At 46.1% G+C, this 19,836-nt stretch overlaps 1 protein-coding gene across 17 annotated transcripts in view; it reads right to left on the bottom strand.

Annotated features, from left to right (window-relative positions):
• Positions 1 to 19,836, bottom strand: part of LOC147698860 (uncharacterized) — a 205,441-nt gene that overhangs the window by 175,877 nt on the left and 9,728 nt on the right. For 14 of the 17 annotated variants that reach the window (XM_086935462.1, XM_086935461.1, XM_086935453.1 and 11 more), the window contains exons 3-4: positions 16,046 to 16,099; positions 3,536 to 3,589 (exon numbers count right to left, since the gene is read on the bottom strand). The exons of 1 other annotated variant lie outside the window; for it this stretch is intronic. In XM_086935462.1, the coding sequence (XP_086791588.1) occupies positions 3,536 to 3,589; positions 16,046 to 16,099 (108 nt within the window). The remainder of the gene's footprint in view (positions 1 to 3,535; positions 3,590 to 16,045; positions 16,100 to 19,836) is intronic. 2 more of the 17 variants (XM_086935464.1, XM_086935454.1) reach the window with 1 other exon arrangement.

Raw genomic sequence — 19,836 nt, 5'->3', positions numbered from 1 at the left:
GGAGAAGGAACTTCCTCCCGTTGTCATTCTTCGGATGCGGGGGACGGCGGCGAGGGCGTGGCTGGCTGATTGGAGATCTATCAATATATCCTCTGCATCCACTCTGTCATTTAGTGGAGAAGTGTGGCTCAATGGTTAGAGCGGCAGAACCAGATGTAGAGGTCTGTCCCGGGACCAGGTTTCAATTCCCGCCTCGGCGGCTCTCGGACGCAATTTCCCCAGACCTGATAATTCTCGTCTCGGTCCCTTGTCTAATAATGGGTCCCACTCTGTGACTCTGGGCAATAGCTTGCTTAATCTCCACAACAGCCCTAGCAGCGCTTGGATGCCTGGCTTCACCTTGGGGGTGCCCAGGAGTGGACATCTCACAGGAAAACCAGGAAGCGTTCCACAGTGGTATGAGTGCAGCGCCGGGAAGCCCCGTTGCTGAGACAGCCGTGCGCTTTACAAGTACAACTACATTTACATTTTCTCAAACCCCATACCACTACTATGATCGCCAAAATAACCCCTTCTAGACTCTCTCCTTCTCTACCCCTTATTGCATTATCTGACACCTCTTTTTACTACACCGATCCCCTAAAAAAAACCTTTCTAAACCCTCCCCTCTTACTCCTCCACTCCAAAACTCCTTTTTACCTATCCAAAAGCCTCTTCTTACTGCTAAGACCTAAAAAAAAAAAATCCTTCACTCTTTTACCCCTCTACTATCCTTTTCAATCAAAATTAACAGACTAACATGTTCACTTCTCAAATTCCATATTCAACTATACTAATATACTGCCCAAATAACTGAATAACATATCTACTACTCAATTTTCTTCATATTTATACTATACTAATTTTCAACACTAATCCTTTATGGGTTCCGGAGTGGCATACTACTCGCCAGAAAAGCGCTTCAGCACCCATCAGAGGTAACATGTGCTATATAGTTTAGTTTAGTTTAGTTTAGTTTATGAATTTATAGCGCGCATAATTCACCGGCGGACGGTCTCAGAGCACGAACAGATGTACCCAGACAAGAATGCAGTGTCAAGCGGAGCTCATGGGAGGTGATTTAGAATAACAATGTTTTGAGGCTTTTCCTGAAGGATCAGTAGTTATTATCAGCTCTGAGTGACAGTGGGAGGGAGTTCCATGGATCAGGAGCGAGTTTAGAAAAGCTGCGATCTCCATTCCTCACTGTGCGAACTTTAGGGACACATAGAAGGTTTTTGTCAGCCGATCTGAGGGTTCTGGTCGGAAGATAGCTAGTTCGTTTTTTCTTCAAGTAGGCAGGTCCCTGGGCATGAACTGACTTGTGTACCAAGCAGCAGATCTTACATTTTACCCTTTTCCTTACTGGCAACCAGTGGAGCTTAGTGAGGGTAGGGGCAGAAGGGGTGCGAGGCGGCAAGTTAAGAGTCAGTCTGGCTGCTGTGTTTTGCAGCACCTGCAACTTTGTCAGTGCTCCTTCGTTGATGTTCGCTAGCAGTGCATTCCCATAGTCAAGGCGACTAATTATGAGGCCTTGGATGAGGGGTTTGCGACAGTCTATGGGAATCCACCTAAAAATCTTCCTGAGGATTTTCATGATTCCAAAGCTCGTCTGGACTACCTTGTTAACGTGCGGTGACATAGATAGTGTATCATCTAATAGGATGCCGAGGTTCTTCACAGTTTCCTTGGGCATTGGGCACTGCCCTAGCTCGTTTGGCCACCAATCGGCTGACCAAGTCTTCTTTGCCGGGCCAAAGAGCATGATCTCAGTTTTAGCCGTATTCAACATGAGATAATTCTTAGCCATCCAGGTGTTTATGGCTATCATGCAGTTGCTAAATCTGGTTTGGACATCTAGCAAATTATGTCCCCACTTAATCAAGATTTGGGTGTCATCGGCATAAGATACCGTATCGAACCCAAAGCTTCTAATAATATTTGCTAGAGGGGAGAGGTAAACATTGAAAAGGGTGGGGCTTAGTATTGAGCCCTGGGGGACTCCCTTATCATTCTCCACCATGTCAGATAGGAAAGGGCCTATTTTGACTCTAGATCGTCTATCCTTGAGATAGCTCTTGATCCAGCTAAGGGCAAGGCCCCCGACACCAATCTCTTCCAGCCTCTCTAAGAGTATGCTCTGGGAGATGGTGTCGAAGGCTGCCAACAAATCGAGCAGGATGAGAATCGCCGATTGCTTGGAATCAAGAGCTAGTCTGATGTTGTCCACTATCTCTACAAGATGCAAATCTTTTTTTCTCATTTATCCCTACGCTATCCTTCTCACTCCAAGTAACAGACTAATATCCACCACTGAAATTACCTCATATTTCACCATATTAATTCACCACTAATCCTTTATAGGCTTCCTGAATAACGTGCGTCAAGAAGCGATAAATAAATACAAACCTTTGTCCTCCTCTATCCTTCTGCTATCATTCCAAATCCTAATAACTGACTAACCTATCCACCACTTAAAATGTACTTGCATGTTTCACTATAATAATTCAACACTAATGTAAATGTAAATGTATGTGTCTTGTAAAGCCCACTGCTGCTCTGAGGCGTTGTGGCGCTGTAGACCACTGGGGAACCCGTCCTGGCTATCCCTGTGAGATGGTCCCTACTGGGTATCTCCAAGGTGAAACCAGGCATATGTGGGGGGCCGTTGTAGAGATGAGGCAAGCTAATGCCCAGAGTTGCCGAGTGTGATCCCTGGTTAGAGTAGGCCCCGAGGCGAGAATTATCGAGTCCGCTGACCCTGGTCCACGACCCTGCCGCGTCGGGAATTGAACCCTGGTCCCGGGCCGTTCTCTGCTTCCGGGTCTGCCGCCTCTAACCAGTGAGCTACACCACTCCACTAATCCTCTATGGGTCCCAGAGTAGCGTGCTACCTGCTGAAAAAAGCGCTTTGACGCCTCGTCAGGGGTAGTAAGCGCTTTATAAATGCAATTACAATACAATACAATACAATAATTTCATGCCTGCTATTCCACCAAGCCACCTGGCATGTCGGTCTTTTTCAGGTGAGGAAATTGTCAAGGATTTACGTTCTCTCACAACCTTCTTGTGTGATATGTGCACTGGCATTTCATTCTGTCGCTCATATTGGTATCCCAGGCCATTCCTTCCAAGGACCCTTTGTGCTCCAATAGATGATTCCTTGGGGTCTTCTATTTCCAAACAGCCTTTATGCTGCTATACCTTAATCCCCTGGACATTTGTTTTATCTCACTGTTGGCCCAAGCCCCCATTAAAGCCATATTAATTTCCCAGGGCCCTTTATGCCTAATGATTGTCTGATCCAGTCTACCTAGAAAAAATCGGTAATACCCAAAATTTCCCAAGAGTGTGGGTGTCCTGCGTTAACAGTGGCCATCTTGCTTGAGTGTTGTATAAATACTGCGCCCAAACCACAATGCCCTGCATTCCTCCATTTCATTTGTAGAGAGAGTAGTTCTCTCTTTCCTTCCTTGCTTGACAATCTGCATTTACGCTCGAAGCCCTCCAGCCTGGAAGCCTCATACTCAGCCTAGAGTCCCCACATGCTCCTTACCTGACTGGTCATATCCTTTTGCTCGGTTATCCTCCCCACGTGTCGACATTCCTCCTGAGAGAGAAAATGGAGAAGGAGCAGCATTAACACATTTTGTAGGATTCTGTACAGTGCTAACTGAAAATTAAACAAAGACCAAGATTAGTGCACTAGCTTGCTCTGGAACAAGCATGTATAAACCCATCTGCAATGAACAGAGGTGTGGGAGGAGACAAAAAATATTAGAGCAAAAGTCATGAACTAAGTAATATTAACATTATTATCCAAGGGACAGAGCAATCCCAGGTAGTTTTGAAACAGAGTCCAAGGGCCAGCCCAGACCTGCATTAGATTGCCATAAATGTTGCTATTGTAAATCAGGTTGCTCACTTTTTTGTAAGATGTTAGAAGTATTTATTTGGAAGTTTACAAACCTGTGCTGACTTGCTGTTGATGATTAAACCCTAAGATCCATTCTTCTGAGCAGCTCAAATTGCAGTGCATTCAAATGGATAACCATTAGCTTTTAGGTACAATATAAACATTTGTCAGGAGCGCAACCCTGATTTTAGGGATATGACCCCCCTGACCAACCAATTTGTAACATAGCCTGACAGTCTGTGCCAGAGTGAGAGTTTGCCTTGGCTCCTCTGAGGGATTGTGAACATCCATCTGTGTAGGCAAGAGGGCTTTGCTCTGCTGAGGGACTGTGATAATCTATCTGTGCATGTGTGGGCTTCACTCACATGCATAGATGTGCATGTGTGAGGGCTCAAAGACACGGACACATGTGTCTTTGAGCCCTCGCATCTCTGTGCTGAAAAGGCAATTCCTCCCCCTCCAAAAGGGACCTGCCTTTAATGAGAACAACTCCAGACATGTTTGCTGCCTCTAAAACAAGCATTGGCAAAGCCAATAGGTCTCAGCAATCGGTGGTAATACATTTGTGGATATCACTAAAAACAGCCCCTGAGTCATACACAAATGCACTTATATTGCCATCGTCTGTAGCTATCTGATTGCTGAGACCTATTGGCTTTGCCAATGCTTAATCTGATATCTTGTCTAGGGCAAGGATGTGGCGCAATAGCCAGAGCTGATGATTGTGGAGCTGGGGAACCAGGTTCAATTCTTGGTGTCTGCTCAACATCCTGTGATTCTGGGAATATAATTTTATCGCCCTGTGCTTACAAAAAATGAATGTGTGCTTGTGTAATGTGAATGAGGCTCCTGTAAAGCGCTTCAATACCTTTGGGTCATGTTCGCACTATATAAACCTGCAAAAAATAGATTACAAAATTGTAAGCACTCCAGTTTCCAGGTACTACTCAAAACTGGAAGTGGATCTCTTTATTTCATATTATTTGCCCTTACCACCTGGGCTCTGCAGGAGGGAATGGTCATAAAATATGGCGAGTACCAGCTTCCAGAACTTTTTTGTCAGGTGGTGGTGGTGGGGGGGGGGCTCGACGTGTAAAAAGATTTAGATGGGGGGGCTCAGCTGACAAAAGTTTGAAAACCTCTGCTCTAGAGTGTCAAACAGAAGCCTTTTTCGAAAGAGTAAGACAGGAGGCACATCTGATTGACAGGGGAGAAAGGTTGACTGATGATTGGAATAGCATATAGGATGGCCTATTTTACCATAAAAAAATTATTTCTATCTATTCCAGCACTAGTTCAGGAATCCTTAGTCAGTTGTCACTGGACATCCAGGTAATTAGAATACCTACGCAAATTGCAAAAGATGGTTCTGGTGGACCAGCATGTCTAAGGACATTCACAACTATGTTCATTCTTTTCCAAACCGCTTCTGAAATAATGCTCCCCACTCAGCACCAGTGGGACTCTTATTTCTTTTCGAAGTACCTCCATACCCATTACGTAACATAAGCATGGATTTTATCACAGGCCTTCCCAATTTTAATGGACACACTATGGTTTGGGTAACTGTAAACCTGTTTTCTAAAATGGCATACTTTGTACTTCTGAAGAAACTCCTGACGTTGAAGAATCTATCCTCTCTTTTCCTTCAGCATATCATGTGTCTTCATGGTCTCCCTTCTGTTATAATTTCTGATAGGAGGGCACAATTAATCTCTAAATTCTGGCAGAACTTTTGCACTTCATTATACATTGACGCTCGACCCTTGACTGCCTATCACCGGCAAACTGATGGGCAGGCAGAGCAAGTAAATCAGTCGCTGGAACAGATTATTCGATGTTTGTTAGTCACTAGTTAATCAGAATGGGAACTGATACTCCCTTTCAAAAAATATCCAAACAATAACTCTCAGCATTGGGCCACTGGTACTTCCCTTTTTTACTGTGCACCAGGAAAGCATCCAACTAGCTCAAACTGCAGATCCACCAAGAACCACAAGCAATATTCATCTGTTCAGGACTCTCATGATCTCTTATCTCAAGTTAGAAATTACAATAAAAAATGATTACAAGAGTCGAAGGAACACCTGGAGGTGCAAGTCAATAAACATCAAAAATAGCAGTCTGATTACAAAGAAGGAGATCTGGAATGGCTCTCCACCAAGAACATTAAAATGGAATGAATGAAATGAAATGAAAATAAATTTGTTAAGCGTGGTTGCTGCCCACGGGCGTCCAAGCGCTGAGTTAAGCAGAGATGTGACGGAACAGGGGAGATTAGGACTAGGAGGGTTTGGTGAACAGAAGGGTTTTCAGCTTTTTCCGGAATGAGAGCAAGTCAGGGTTGGACCGAAGTGAGAGTGGGAGAGCATTCCAGAGTTTAGCGGTGTTCAATGAGAACAGCCTACCCCCGGTCCTGGCTCTCTTCACTCTGGGAACAACTGCCAGGAAAGCCTCCGTAGACCGAAGGTTCCTGCTAGGGTGGTAAGGGGTGACGAGGTTGTTATTAATTGCTGATCCCGTCTTCCAAAAGGCCCGATGCGCAATACACAGCGCCTTAAAAGCCACTCTATGCCTCACTGGAAGCCAGTGCAGGCTTTTCAGTCCAGGTCTGGCTGACTGGGTTCGCGGAATCTGGAGTAAGGTACGTGCAGCGCAGTTTTGTACCACCTGTAGCTTCCGAAGAGTCATCTCAGGGGCCCCTACGTATAGAGCGTTGTTTGAGTCCAGGAGGGACTGGATGAGGCCTTGTACTGCCACTTTTTTGGCCTCTAGCGGCAGAAGTGGGAGGACCTTCCTCAAGGTTCTGAGTAGGCAAAAACAGGTGGCGGACAGCTTGGTGGCCTGAGTGGAGAAGGAGAGCTTTTTATCTAACCATACTCCCAGGCTCTTGACACTTTCCTTGGGGGTGGGGGAGCGCCCAGACCGCAGGGCCACAAGGAAGTGAAAGGAACTGGCGAGGCTGGGCCTAGGAGCATGAGCTCTGTTTTTTCTCCATTCAGCTTGAGGGAGGAGTTGGTCATCCACTCCTTGACTTCCTCTAAGCATTTCAGCAGACCTACCGGGGAATGCCTGTTGTTCTCTTGGGCCAATGAAACCACTAGCTGAGTGTCGTCGGCGTACGACACGATTTTAATGCCGTACGGTTCGACTACCCCAGCCAGCGGTTTCATGTATACATTAAATAGCACAGGGCTCAGGGAAGAGCCCTGCGGAACTCCGCAGCTGAGAGGTTTGCTGGATGACATTGTGTCGCCGTCGAAGATCTGGAAAGATCTGTCAGACAGGAAGGAGTCGAACCACCTTAATGCGTCACCTGAAACTCCGATGTCATAGAGACGGTTCAGCAAGGTGGCATAGCTGACCGTATCGAAGGCGGCACTTAGATCAAGGAGGATCACTGCCACTGATCCTCCCTGATCCAGTATCCTTCGAGATTCTTCGGTGACTGCTAATAAGGCGGTTTCAGTCCCATTTTTTGGTCTGAAGCCTGTCTGGGACGTGTGTAATAGGGAGTGGTTCTCTAGGAACTGAACCAACTGGGCATTTATATATTTCTCTAGCACCTTGCTAGCCCAAGGAAGGAGTGAAATGGGGCGGTAGTTGGAGTGGTCATCAGGGTCCAGATTAGGTTTTTTCAACAGCGCCCGCACCATGGCTTGCTTTCAGGCTGTGGGGACTGAGCATGTGGATATGGACGAGTTTAGAAGTTCCAAGATTACAGGCAGGGTAGCTTCGCCTGCCTGCATCAGGACTTCTGGAGGAGCTGGGTCACGTGGAGAGCCCGACTTAACTTGGCGTGCCATTCTGCCAAGGGTGTCAAGGTCCATAAGAGGGAAATGATCAAGAGTTGGCTGGTCTGGGGAAAGAGGGATTCTAGGGGGGAGTAGATCAGTCGCATCCGGGGTTGAGGCTATTGTTGGGAAGGTGGAGTAGATTTTCAAAACCTTGTTATGGAAAAATTCCGCCAGCTCATTACATTGGTCCTGAGTCTTGATCGGAGGGGGAGCAGTGATGGTACTGGTGCATTGTTTTATTATGTGGAAGATTTCCTTGGGCTTTGATTTTGCTTCCAGGATTTTATCAGAGTAGTAGGTTGCCTGGGCCGTCCTAACCCCTTCTCTGTAGGCTTTGATCGCCTCTTTGTAGGATGCCTTTTTTTCTGGGAGAAAGTCTAATCGCCAGGCTCTTTCTCGTTGCCTACAAAGGCGTTTTAGCTCTCGTAGCGAATCGGAGAACCAGGGAGCTGATTTCTGCGTTCTCTTTGAGGAGGATCTGCGGAGAGGGAGGATAGTATCTAGTGAGTTTGTGATCCAACCTACATAGTTTCCGTTTGCCACGTTGGGGCTTGGGCAGGGTGGCGGGCGGGTGGAGTCCAGGTTGTGCATCCAGGATTCCACAGGGAGTTTTGACCAGTTTCTCCTCGTTGTGACTTGAGGGGGTAGCTGGGGGGCTTTGTGGGTAGTCCATGTAAACGGAACCAAATAATGGTCCGACCATGGGAGGGGAGTGGGTTGGTCAATAGTTAGATTGGTGCAGTTGCTAAAAATAGGGTCGAGTAGATTGCCCTTTTCATGGGTCGGGGCTGTGACCAGTTGGGCCAGTTGAAGAGCTCCAAGGTCATCTATTAGCTCCTTAGCAATATGGTCTGAGGGGGAGTTAAAGTGGAAATTGAGGTCCCCTAAAACCGTATGATTGGCAGACGATAAAATTATTTTTGCTATAATCTCTGGGAGGGACCTATGGAACAATTTTGCAGGCTCGGGGGGGGGCGATAGATCAAAGTGCCGGAGAATAAACTATTTGCGTGGAACTCTATGCAGAATTCTACACTCTCGCATTCAGGGATAGATTCTGCTGTAGTCCTTTAATATGATGGCCAGACCTCCGCCTCTCCCTTCCGGTCTGTCTAATCTGAGGATGTGGTATCTAGCGGGTAAGGCTGAGACTACATCCGGCTCCGATTGAGCAGTGAGCCAGGTTTCTGTCAAGAAAAAAGCGTCTGGCTTGTGTTCCTCGAGCAGCATGGTAATTTGTGTGCTATGCATTGGCAGTGATCGACAGTTTAACGCATACATGCAATATTTCTGGGCTGTGGTCAACGGGGAGGTGTTACGAAAGGAGTGTTTGCAGTCCGAGCAGCGGGGGGGGAGCTCTGTAGGAGCATAGATATGCATGCATTGGACAGCAGATGTTCTTCCTATGTTGTGTAAGGCTGTCGAGCTATATGTCCTGCTCTGGAACATGAGGGAACAAGGGTTTGTGGCCCCTGGTCCCGTCTGGTCGCGGACGGGCGCAGACGGGCTTGCCTTTGGCGCACCGCCGGAGCGCCCACTGCACCCGTCCGCTGCGCCTCCGAAACCAGCACATCCTTATATGACGATATAAGGGGGGTGTGGCCTATTCCAATGGGCGTGGCCCTGGTGTCCCGGCGATTCGCCTGCAACCCGCTGCAGTGCCTGACTCGGCTGCGCGGGGAGGGAGTCACGTGGGGAGCCAAGAGGTAGACAGTAGTTGTTGTTTTTAAAAAGCACAGTATCACAATAACACATTTTTAAAATTAGTCTTTAAAAATCCTGCTCTCGGCTTTCCACCTCAAGAGCTCTACTTACACCAAGCGCTGGCGAGGAGGGCGCGCTTTTGTAGTGCAAAGGGGGCGTGGCCTATTCCAATGGGCGTGGCCCTGGTGTCCCGGCGATTCGCCTGCGACCCGCTGCAGCGCCTGACTCGGCTGCGCGGGGAGGGAGTCACGTGGGGAGCCAAGAGGTAGACAGTAGTTGTTGTTTTTAAAAAGCACAGTATCACAATAACACATTTTTAAAATTAGTCTTTAAAAATCCTGCTCTCGGCTTTCCACCTCAAGAGCTCTACTTACACAAAGCGCTGGCGAGGAGGGCGCGCTTTTGTAGTGCAAAAGGGGCGTGGCCTATTCCAATGGGCGTGGCCCTGGTGTCCCGGCGATTCGCCTGCGACCCGCTGCAGCGCCTGACTCGGCTGCGCGGGGAGGGAGTCACGTGGGGAGCCAAGAGGTAGACAGTAGTTGTTGTTTTTAAAAAGCACAGTATCACAATAACAAATTTTTAAAATTAGTCTTTAAAAATCCTGCCCTCGGCTTTCCGCCTCAAGAGCTCTACTTACACCAAGTGCAAACTACAGCCCAGGTATTGGGGTCCTTTGTCTATCATCAGGGTCTTCAATCAGGGGGCAATGAAACTCTAATTTCCTGATGATTTGGCAATGCAGCCAGTGTTTCATGCTCCTTTGCTTTTACCTTATTGTGTTCAAACTTGTCTTGAATGCCGTCTCCTCCAATATAAGTAAATGATCACATGGAGTTTGAGGTCCATCGCAAGAGAGTCAAGGGTCGTGTATTTTATTTGGTGGATTGCAAAGGGTACGGGCCAAATGATCGTACATCAGAGGGTGCTTCTATGAGCTGTTTAAACTGTATTTACTGGGGCCTGTACACTTCGTTTTTTGGCCAGCAGGGGGAGTAAAGCTCTATTCAAACAGTATGGTTAGATTTCGAGTTAGTGAAGCCTTTACCTGAAGAAGTCCAAAGTGTGGATTGAGCCTGTCTGTCTCCTAGGAGATTCTGAACAGGAGAAGCAGCTGCCCAGCCCCCACCCACAGGCCAGCAGACCATTGGCTATTCAGCTACCAGGCAAGTCTGAGCCCTCCTCTCACACCTGCCGAGGCCCCTTAAGGCCTTGCTGGGTGCACCTCAAATCATTCTCCTCCATCTTGTGAATTGCAGCCCACCTGTGCCCCAGATTGCAGTGAGCGGAGTCCAGGAAGTGGTAAGGAGATAGACTAGTGCTGTCTCTTCCCAAAATAAAAGTTGTTTAAAAACGATTTTCCCTTTCTGTGATTACTGTCTTTGCATGTGGTTGTTACAGTTTAAAATTGCAGTTTTGACCTGCCTGTGTTTGCATATTTTATCACCTGTTTTGTGTTTTAAACTTGTGGTTTTTCCCTGCCCATGATTGCTTGCATTTAACGTGTTGAATTGTGGGATTTGCTGTCCAACCTCTGTAGTTTGTCCCTCTTATTCCTTGGTGACAAATCTGTTTTCCCTCCAAATTTCTCCCAAAGCTCTATTCAAACAGTACGGTTAGATTTCAAGTTAGTGAAGCCTTTACCTGCAGAAGTCCAAAGTGTGGATTGACCCTGTCTGTCTCCTAGGAGATTCTGAACAGGAGAAACAGCTTCCAACTCCCTGGCTAGCAAACCATGTCTAAGGTTGCTGGGACCTTATATGGTCTGCAAGTGTTTAGCACATGTGTACACTGATTGGTGGTTGAATCTAGTGTTTCTATTGGGTTAGGGTTAATGTCCTCCTTGGTTGGGTATTTGAGGGTTCATATTGGTTTCTTGGTCTGTGATTCAATCATTGTAGGGTTGGGACTAGGGCTAGGGTTAGGATTTCTATTGGAAGTAGGGACTAGGGCTTCCTATGTTATTGGTTGTTGGGAGTAGGGTGGGACTAGGGCTAGGGTTAGACCTTTAATTGGAAGTAGCTATTTAGGGCTTCTGGTGTGATTGGTTGTTGGACTAGTTGTGGGACTCAGAGTAGGGTTAGGCTTTCTATTGGAAGTAGGGATTAGGGCTACCTGTACCATTGGCTGCTTGGACTTGGGTTGGGACTACTGGTAGGGCTAAGGCCTTTATTGGATGTGGAGATCAGGGTTTTTGAACTGATTGGGTGTTTGGACTAGGGCTAGGATTGGCTGTAAGGTCTTGGTCTCCTATTGGTTCTAGATTTTAGGGCTAGTGTTGTGATTAGATAGTGTTAGGGCTAGGGTTCCCATTGGCTGAAAGGGTCACCTGATTACTAAGGCTATAAAAGGCCAGGGTTAGAGCATCTCAGCCCGGGCGTCGAGGCTAAGGGCGAGAGGACAATGGTAGTTGCCTGTTTGAGCCTGTTAAGGGCGGAGAGGACAAAGATAGTTGCCTGTTTGAACCTGTTAAGGGCGGAGAGGACAAGGGTAGTTGCCTGTTTGAGCCTGTTCGAGACTGGTCGGAACTAGGGCCAGAAATGCTGCCCTTGTTCTCATTTAGCAATACCCAGCCCACACCATCCACTTCTACAAACAGAGCATTGTGCATCTATGTACCTTCCATGTACTTGGATCTGTGTGTCTGTTACTTTTCTCCTGAAAAAGCATATCCAATGCACTATCCTATTTCTCATCCTGTGCCTCTATCAACATATATAATCTAAATATACTTACTCCCTTTAAGTATCTATATACTTTCAATGTACTTATGGATCTATATATTTATCACTTTCTTCTAATTTAGCATTTCCAATGCACTGCCCTGTTTCTCAGCCTATACTTCTCTCAATATATCTTCTATCCCAACCTACTGACTCATCTCAAACTTCTTTCTACTACTCCTTCCAATGCACTACCCTATCTCTCATCCTATACATCAATCAATCAATCAATCATAGACATTTATATAGCGCACTACTTACCCAGAGGGTCTCAAGGCGCTAGGGGGGGGGGGGGGGGAGGGGAGTGCTGCTACTGCTCGAATAGCCAGGTCTTGAGCTTCTTCCTGAAGGAGAGGTGGTCTTGGGTCAGGCGCAGGTCGGTCGGTAGGGAGTTCCAGGTCTTGGCGGCCAGGTAGGAGAAGGACCTTCCTCCCGTTGTCATTCTTCGGATGCGGGGGACGGCGGCGAGGGCGTGGCTGGCTGATCGGAGATCTATCAATATATCCTCTGCATCCACTCTGTCATTTAGTGGAGAAGTGTGGCTCAATGGTTAGAGCGGCAGAACCAGATGTAGAGGTCTGTCCCGGGACCAGGTTTCAATTCCCGCCTCGGCGGCCCTCGGACGCAATTTCCCAGACCTGATAATTCTCGTCTCGGTGCCTTGTCTAATAATGGGTCCCACTCTGTGACTCTGGGCAATAGCTTGCTTAATCTCCACAACAGCCCCAGCAGCGCTTGGATGCCTGGCTTCACCTTGGGGGTGCCCAGGAGTGGACATCTCACAGGAAAGCCAGGAAGCATTCCACAATGGTATGAGTGCAGCGCCGGGAAGCCCCGTTGCTGAGACAGCCGTGCGCTTTACAAGTACAACTACATTTACATTTTCTCAAACCCCATACCACTACTATGATCGCCAAAATAACCCTTTCTAGACTCTCTCCTTCTCTACCCTTCCTTGCATCATCTGACACCTCTTTTTACTACACTGATCCCCTAAAAAAAACCTTTCTAAACCCTCCCCTCTTACTCCTCCACTCCAAAACTCCTTTTTACCTATCCAAAAGCCTCTTCTTACTGCTAAGACCTAAAAAAAATCCTTCACTCTTTTACCCCTCTACTATCCTTTTCAATCAAAATTAACAGACTAACATGTTCACTTCTCAAATTCCATATTCAACTATACTAATATACTGCCTAAATAACTGAATAACATATCTACTACTCAATTTACTTCAGATTTATACTATACTAATTTTCAACACTAATCCTTTATGGGTTCCGGAGTGGCATGCTACTCGCCAGAAAAGCGCTTCAGCACCCATCAGGGGTAACACGTGCTATATAGTTTAGTTTAGTTTATGAATTTATAGCGCGCGTTATTCACCGGCGGGCGGTGTCAGAGCACGAACAGATGTACCCAGACAAGAATGCAGTGTCAAGCGGAGCTCATGGGAGGTGATTTGGAATAACAATGTTTTGAGGCTTTTCCTGAAGGATCAGTAGTTATTATCAGCTCTGAGTGACAGTGGGAGGGAGTTCCATAGATCAGGAGCGAGTTTAGAAAAGCTGCGATCTCCATTCCTCACTGTGCGAACTTTAGGGACACATAGAAGGTTTTTCTCAGCCGATCTGAGGGTTCTGGTCGGAAGATAGCTAGTTAGTTTTTTCTTCAAGTAGGCAGGTCCCTGGGCATGAACTGACTTGTGTACCAAGCAGCAGATCTTACATTTTACCCTTTTCCTTACTGGCAACCAGTGGAGCTTAGTGAGGGTAGGGGCAGAAGGGGTGCGAGGCGGCAAGTTAAGAGTCAGTCTGGCTGCTGTGTTTTGCAGCACCTGCAACTTTGTCAGTGCTCCTTCGTTGATGTTCGCTAGCAGTGCATTCCCATAGTCAAGGCGACTAATTATGAGGCCTTGGATGAGGGGTTTGCGACAGTCTATGGGAATCCACCTAAAAATCTTCCTGAGGATTTTCATGATTCCAAAGCTCGTCTGGACTACCTTGTTAACGTGCGGTGACATAGATAGTGTATCATCTAATAGGATGCCGAGGTTCTTCACAGTTTCCTTGGGCATTGGGCACTGCCCTAGCTCGTTTGGCCACCAATCGGCTGACCAAGTCTTCTTTGCCGGGCCAAAGATCATGATCTCAGTTTTAGCCGTATTCAACATGAGATAAATCTTAGCCATTCAGGTGTTTATGGCTATCATGCAGTTGCTAAATCTGGTTTGGACATCTAGCAAATTATGTCCCCACTTAATCAAGATTTGGGTGTCATCGGCATAAGATACCGTATCGAACCCAAAGCTTCTAATAATATTTGCTAGAGGGGAGAGGTAAACATTGAAAAGGGTGGGGCTTAGTATTGAGCCCTGGGGGACTCCCTCATCATTCTCCACCATGTCAGATAGGAAAGGGCCTATTTTGACTCTAGATCGTCTATCCTTGAGATAGCTCTTGATCCAGCTAAGGGCAAGGCCCCCGACACCAATCTCTTCCAGCCTCTCTAAGAGTATGCTGTGGGAGATGGTGTCGAAGGCTGCCGACAAATCGAGCAGGATGAGAATCGCCGAATGCTTGGAATCAAGAGCTAGTCTGATGTTGTCCACTATCTCTACAAGATGCAAATCTTTTTTTCCCTTTTATCCCTACGCTATCCTTCTCACTCCAAGTAACAGACTAATATCCACCACTGAAATTACCTCATATTTCACCATATTAATTGACCACTAATCCTTTATAGGCTTCCTGAATAACGTGCGTCAAGAAGCGATAAATAAATACAAACCTTTGTCCTCCTCTATACTTCTGCTATCATTCCAAATCCTAATAACTGACTAACCTATCCACCACTTAAAATGTACTTGCATGTTTCACTATAATAATTAAACACTAATGTAAATGTAAATGTATGTGTCTTGTAAAGCCCACTGCTGCTCTGAGGCGTTGTGGCGCTGTAGACCGCTGGGGAACCCGTCCTGGCTATCCCTGTGAGATGGTCCCTACTGGGTATCTCCAAGGTGAAATCAGGCATATGTGGGGGGCTGTTGTAGAGATAAGGCAAGCTAATGCCCAGAGTTGCCGAGTGTGATCCCTGGTTAGAGTAGGCACCGAGGCGAGAATTATCGAGTCCGCTGACCCTGGTCCACGACCCTGCCGCGTCAGGAATTGAACCCTGGTCCCGGGCCGTTCTTTGCTTCCGGGTCTGCCGCCTCTAACCAGTGAGCTACACCACTCCACTAATCCTCTATGGGTCCCAGAGTAGCGTGCTACCTGCCGAAAAAAGCGTTTTGACGCCTCATCAGGGGTAGTAAGCGCTTTATAAATGCAATTACAATACAATACAATAATTCCATGCCTGCTATTCCACCAAGCCACCTGGCATGTCGGTCTTTTTCAGGTGAGGAGATTGTCAAGGATTTACGTTCTCTCACAACCTTCTTGTGTGATATGTGCCCTGGCATTTCATTCTGTCGCTCATATTGGTATCCCAGGCCATTCCTTCCAAGGACCCTTTGTGCTCCAATAGATGATTCCTTGGGGTCTTCTATTCCAAACAGCCTTTATGCTGCCATACCTTAATCCCCCGGACATTTGTTTTATGTCACTGTTGGTCCAAGCCCCTATTAAGGCCATATTAATTTCCCAGGGCCCTTTATGCCAAATGATTGTCTGATCAAGTCTACCTAGAAAAAATCGGTAACACCCAAAATTTCCCAAGAGTGTGGGTGTCCTGCGTTAGCAGTGGCCATCTTGCTTGAGTGTTGTATAAATACTGCGCCCAAATCACAATGCCCTGCATTCCTCCATTTCATTTGTAGAGAGAGTAGTTCTCTCTTTCCTTCCTTGCTTGACAATCTGCATTTATGCCCGAAGACATCCAACCTGGAAGCCTCATACTCAGCCTAGAGTCCCCACATGCTCCTTACCTGACTGGTCATATCCTTTTGCTCGGTTATCCTCCCCACGTGTCGACATTCCTCCTGAGAGAGAAAATGGAGAAGGAGCAGCATTAACACATTTTGTAGGATTCTGTACAGTGCTAACTGAAAATTAAACAAAGACCAAGATTATTGCACTAGCTTGCTCTGGAACAAGCATGTATAAACCCATCTGCAATGAACAGAGGTGTGGGAGGAGACAAAAAATATTAGAGCAAAAGTCATGAACTAAGTAATATTAACATTATTATCCAAGAGACAGAGCAATCCCAGGTAGTTTTGGAACAGAGTCCAAGGGCCAGCCCAGACCTGCATTAGATTGCCTTAAATGTCGCTATTGTAAATCAGGTTGCTCACAAACATTTTTGTAAGATGTTAGAAGTATTTATTTGGAAGTTTACAAACCTGTGCTGACTTGATGTTGATGATTAAACCCTAAGATCCATTCTTCTAAGCAGCTCAAATTGCAGTGCATTCAAATGGATAACCATTAGCTTTTAGGTACAATATAAACATTTGTCAGGAGCGCAACCCTGATTTTAGGGATATGACCCCCCTGACCAACCAATTTGTAATATAGCCTGACAGTCTGTGCCAGAGTGAGAGTTTGCCTTGGCTCCTCTGAGGGATTGTGAACATCCGTCTGTGTAGGCAAGAGGGCTTTGCTCTGCTGAGGGACTGTGATAATCTATCTGTGCATGTGTGGGCTTCACACACATGCATAGATGTGCATGTGTGAGGGCTCAACGACACGGACACATGTGTCTTTGAGCCCTCGCATCTCTGTGCTGAAAAGGCAATTCCTCCCCCTCCAAAAGGGACCTGCCTTTAATGAGAACAACTCCAGACATGTTTGCTGCCTCTAAAACAAGCATTGGCAAAGCCAATAGGTCTCAGCAATCGGTGGTAATACATTTGTGGATATCAATAAAAACAGCCCCTGAGCCATACACAAATGCACTTATATTGCCATCGTCTGTAGCTATCTGATTGCTGAGACCTATTGGCTTTGCCAATGCTTAATCTGATATCTTGTCTAGGGCAAGGATGTGGCGCAATAGCCAGAGCTGATGATTGTGGAGCTGGGGAACCAGGTTCAATTCTTGGTGTCTGCTCAACATCCTGTGATTCTGGGAATATCATTTTATCGCCCTGTGCTTACAAAAAATGAATGTGTGCTTGTGTAATGTGAATGATGCTCCTGTAAAGCGCTCCAATACCTTTGGGTCATGTTCGCACTATATAAACCTGCAAAAAATAGATTACAAAATTGTAAGCACTCCAGTTTCCAGGTACTACTCAAAACTGGAAGTGGATCTCTTTATTTCATAATATTTGCCCTTACCACCTGGGCTCTGCAGGAGGGAATGGTCATTAAAGATGACGAGTACCAGCTTCCAGAACTTTTTTGTCAGGTGGTGGTGGTGGTGGTGGGGGGGCTCGACGTGTAAAAAGATTTAGATGGGGGGGCTCAGCTGACAAAAGTTTGAAAACCTCTGCTCTAGAGTGTCAAACAGAAGCCTTTTTCGAAAGAGTAAGACAGGAGGCACATCTGATTGACAGGGGAGAAAGGTTGACTGATGATTGGAATAGCATATAGGATGGCCTATTTTACCATAAAAAATTATTTCTATCTATTCCAGCGCTAGTTCAGGAATCCTTAGTCAGTTGGCACTGGACATCCAGGTAATTAGAATACCTACGCAAATTGCAAAAGATGGTTCTGGTGGACCAGCATGTCTAAGGACATTCACAACTATGTTCATTCTTTTCCAAACCGCTTCTGAAATAATGCTCCCCACTCAGCACCAGTGGGACTCTTATTTCTTTTCGAAGTCACTCCATACCCATTACGTAACATAAGCATGAATTTTATCACAGGCCTTCCCAATTTTAATGGACACACTATGGTTTGGGTAACTGTAAACCTGTTTTCTAAAATGGCATACTTTGTACTTCTGAAGAAACTAATGACGTTGAAGAATCTATCCTCTCTTTTCCTTCAGCATATCATGTGTCTTCATGGTCTCCCTTCTGTTATAATTTCTGATAGGAGGGCACAATTAATCTCTAAATTCTGGCAGAACTTGTGCACTTCATTATACATTGACTCTCGACCCTTGACTGCCTATCACCGGCAAACTGATGGGCAGGCAGAGCAAGTAAATCAGCCGCTGGAACAGATTATTCGATGTTTGTTAGTCACTAGTTAATCAGAATGGGAACTGATACTCCCTTTCAAAAAATATCCAAACAATAACTCTCAGCATTGGGCCACTGGTACTTCCCTTTTTTACTGTGCAACAGGAAAGCATCCAACTAGCTCAAACTGCAGATCCACCAAGAACCACAAGCAATATTCATCTGTTCAGGACTCTCATGATCTCTTATCTCAAGTCAGAAATCACAATAAAAAATGATTACAAGAGTCGAAGGAACACATGGAGGTGCAAGTCAATAAACATCAAAAATAGCAGTCTGATTACAAAGAAGGAGATCTGGAATGGCTCTCCACCAAGAACATTACAATGGAAGGACGGTGCAAACTACAGCCCAGGTATTGAGGTCCTTTGTCTATCATCAGGGTCCTCAATCCGGGGGCAATGAAACTCTAATTTTCTTATGATTTGGCAATGCAGCCAGTGTTTCATGCTCCTTTGCTTTTACCTTATTGTGTTCAAACTTGTCTTGAATGACTTCTCCTCCAATATAAGTAAATTATCACATGGAGTTTGAGGTCCATCGCAAGAAAGTCAAGGGTCGTGTATTTTATTTGGTGGATTGTAAAGGGTACGGGCCAAATGATCGTACATCAGAGGGTGCTTCTATGAGCTGTTTAAACTGTATTTACTGGGGCCTGTACACTTCGTTTTTTGGCCAGCAGGGGGAGTAAAGCTCTATTCAAACAGTATGGTTAGATTTCGAGTTAGTGAAGCCTTTACCTGAAGAAGTCTAAAGTGTGGATTGAGCCTGTCTGTCTCCTCGGAGATTCTGAACAGGAGAAGCAGCTGCCCAGCCCCCACCCCAGGCCAGCAGACCATTGGCTATTCAGCTACCAGGCAAGTCTGAGCCCTCCTCTCACACCTGCCGAGACCCCTTAAGGCCTTGCTGGGTGCACCTCAAATCATTCTCCTCCATCTTGTGAATTGCAGCCCACCTGTGCCCCAGATTGCAGTGAGCAGAGTCCAGGAAGTGGTAAGGAGACAGACTAGTGCTGTCTCTTCCCAAAATAAAAGTTGTTTAAAAACGATTTTCCCTTTCTGCGATTACTGTCTTTGCATGTGGTTGTTACAGTTTAAAATTGCAGTTTTGACCTGCCTGTGTTTGCATGTTTTATCACCTGTTTTGTGTTTTAAACTTGTGGTTTTTCCCTGCCCATGATTGCTTGCATTTAACGTGTTGAATTGTGGGATTTGCTGTCCAACCTCTGTAGTTTGTCCCTCTCATTCCTTGGTGACAAATCTGTTTTCCCTCCAAATTTCTCCCAAAGCTCTATTCAAACAGTATAGTTAGATTTCAAGTTAGTGAAGCCTTTACCTGCAGAAGTCCAAAGTGTGGATTGACCCTGTCTGTCTCCTAGGAGATTCTGAACAGGAGAAACAGCTTCCAACTCCCTGGCTAGCAAACCATGTCTAAGGTTGCTGGGACCTTATATGGTCTGCTAGTGTTTAGCACATGTGTACACTGATTGGTGGTTGAATCTAGTGTTTCTATTGGGTTAGAGTTAATGTCCTCCTTGGTTGGGTATTTGAGGGTTCATATTGGTTTCTGGGTCTGTG

This window comes from Lissotriton vulgaris, chromosome 8 (assembly GCF_964263255.1).
Source record: "Lissotriton vulgaris chromosome 8, aLisVul1.2, whole genome shotgun sequence".
NCBI classification, from domain to species: Eukaryota; Metazoa; Chordata; class Amphibia; order Caudata; family Salamandridae; genus Lissotriton; species Lissotriton vulgaris.
The sequence above is the reverse complement of the archived record's forward strand: the minus strand, read 5'-3'. Positions and strand labels throughout refer to the sequence as shown.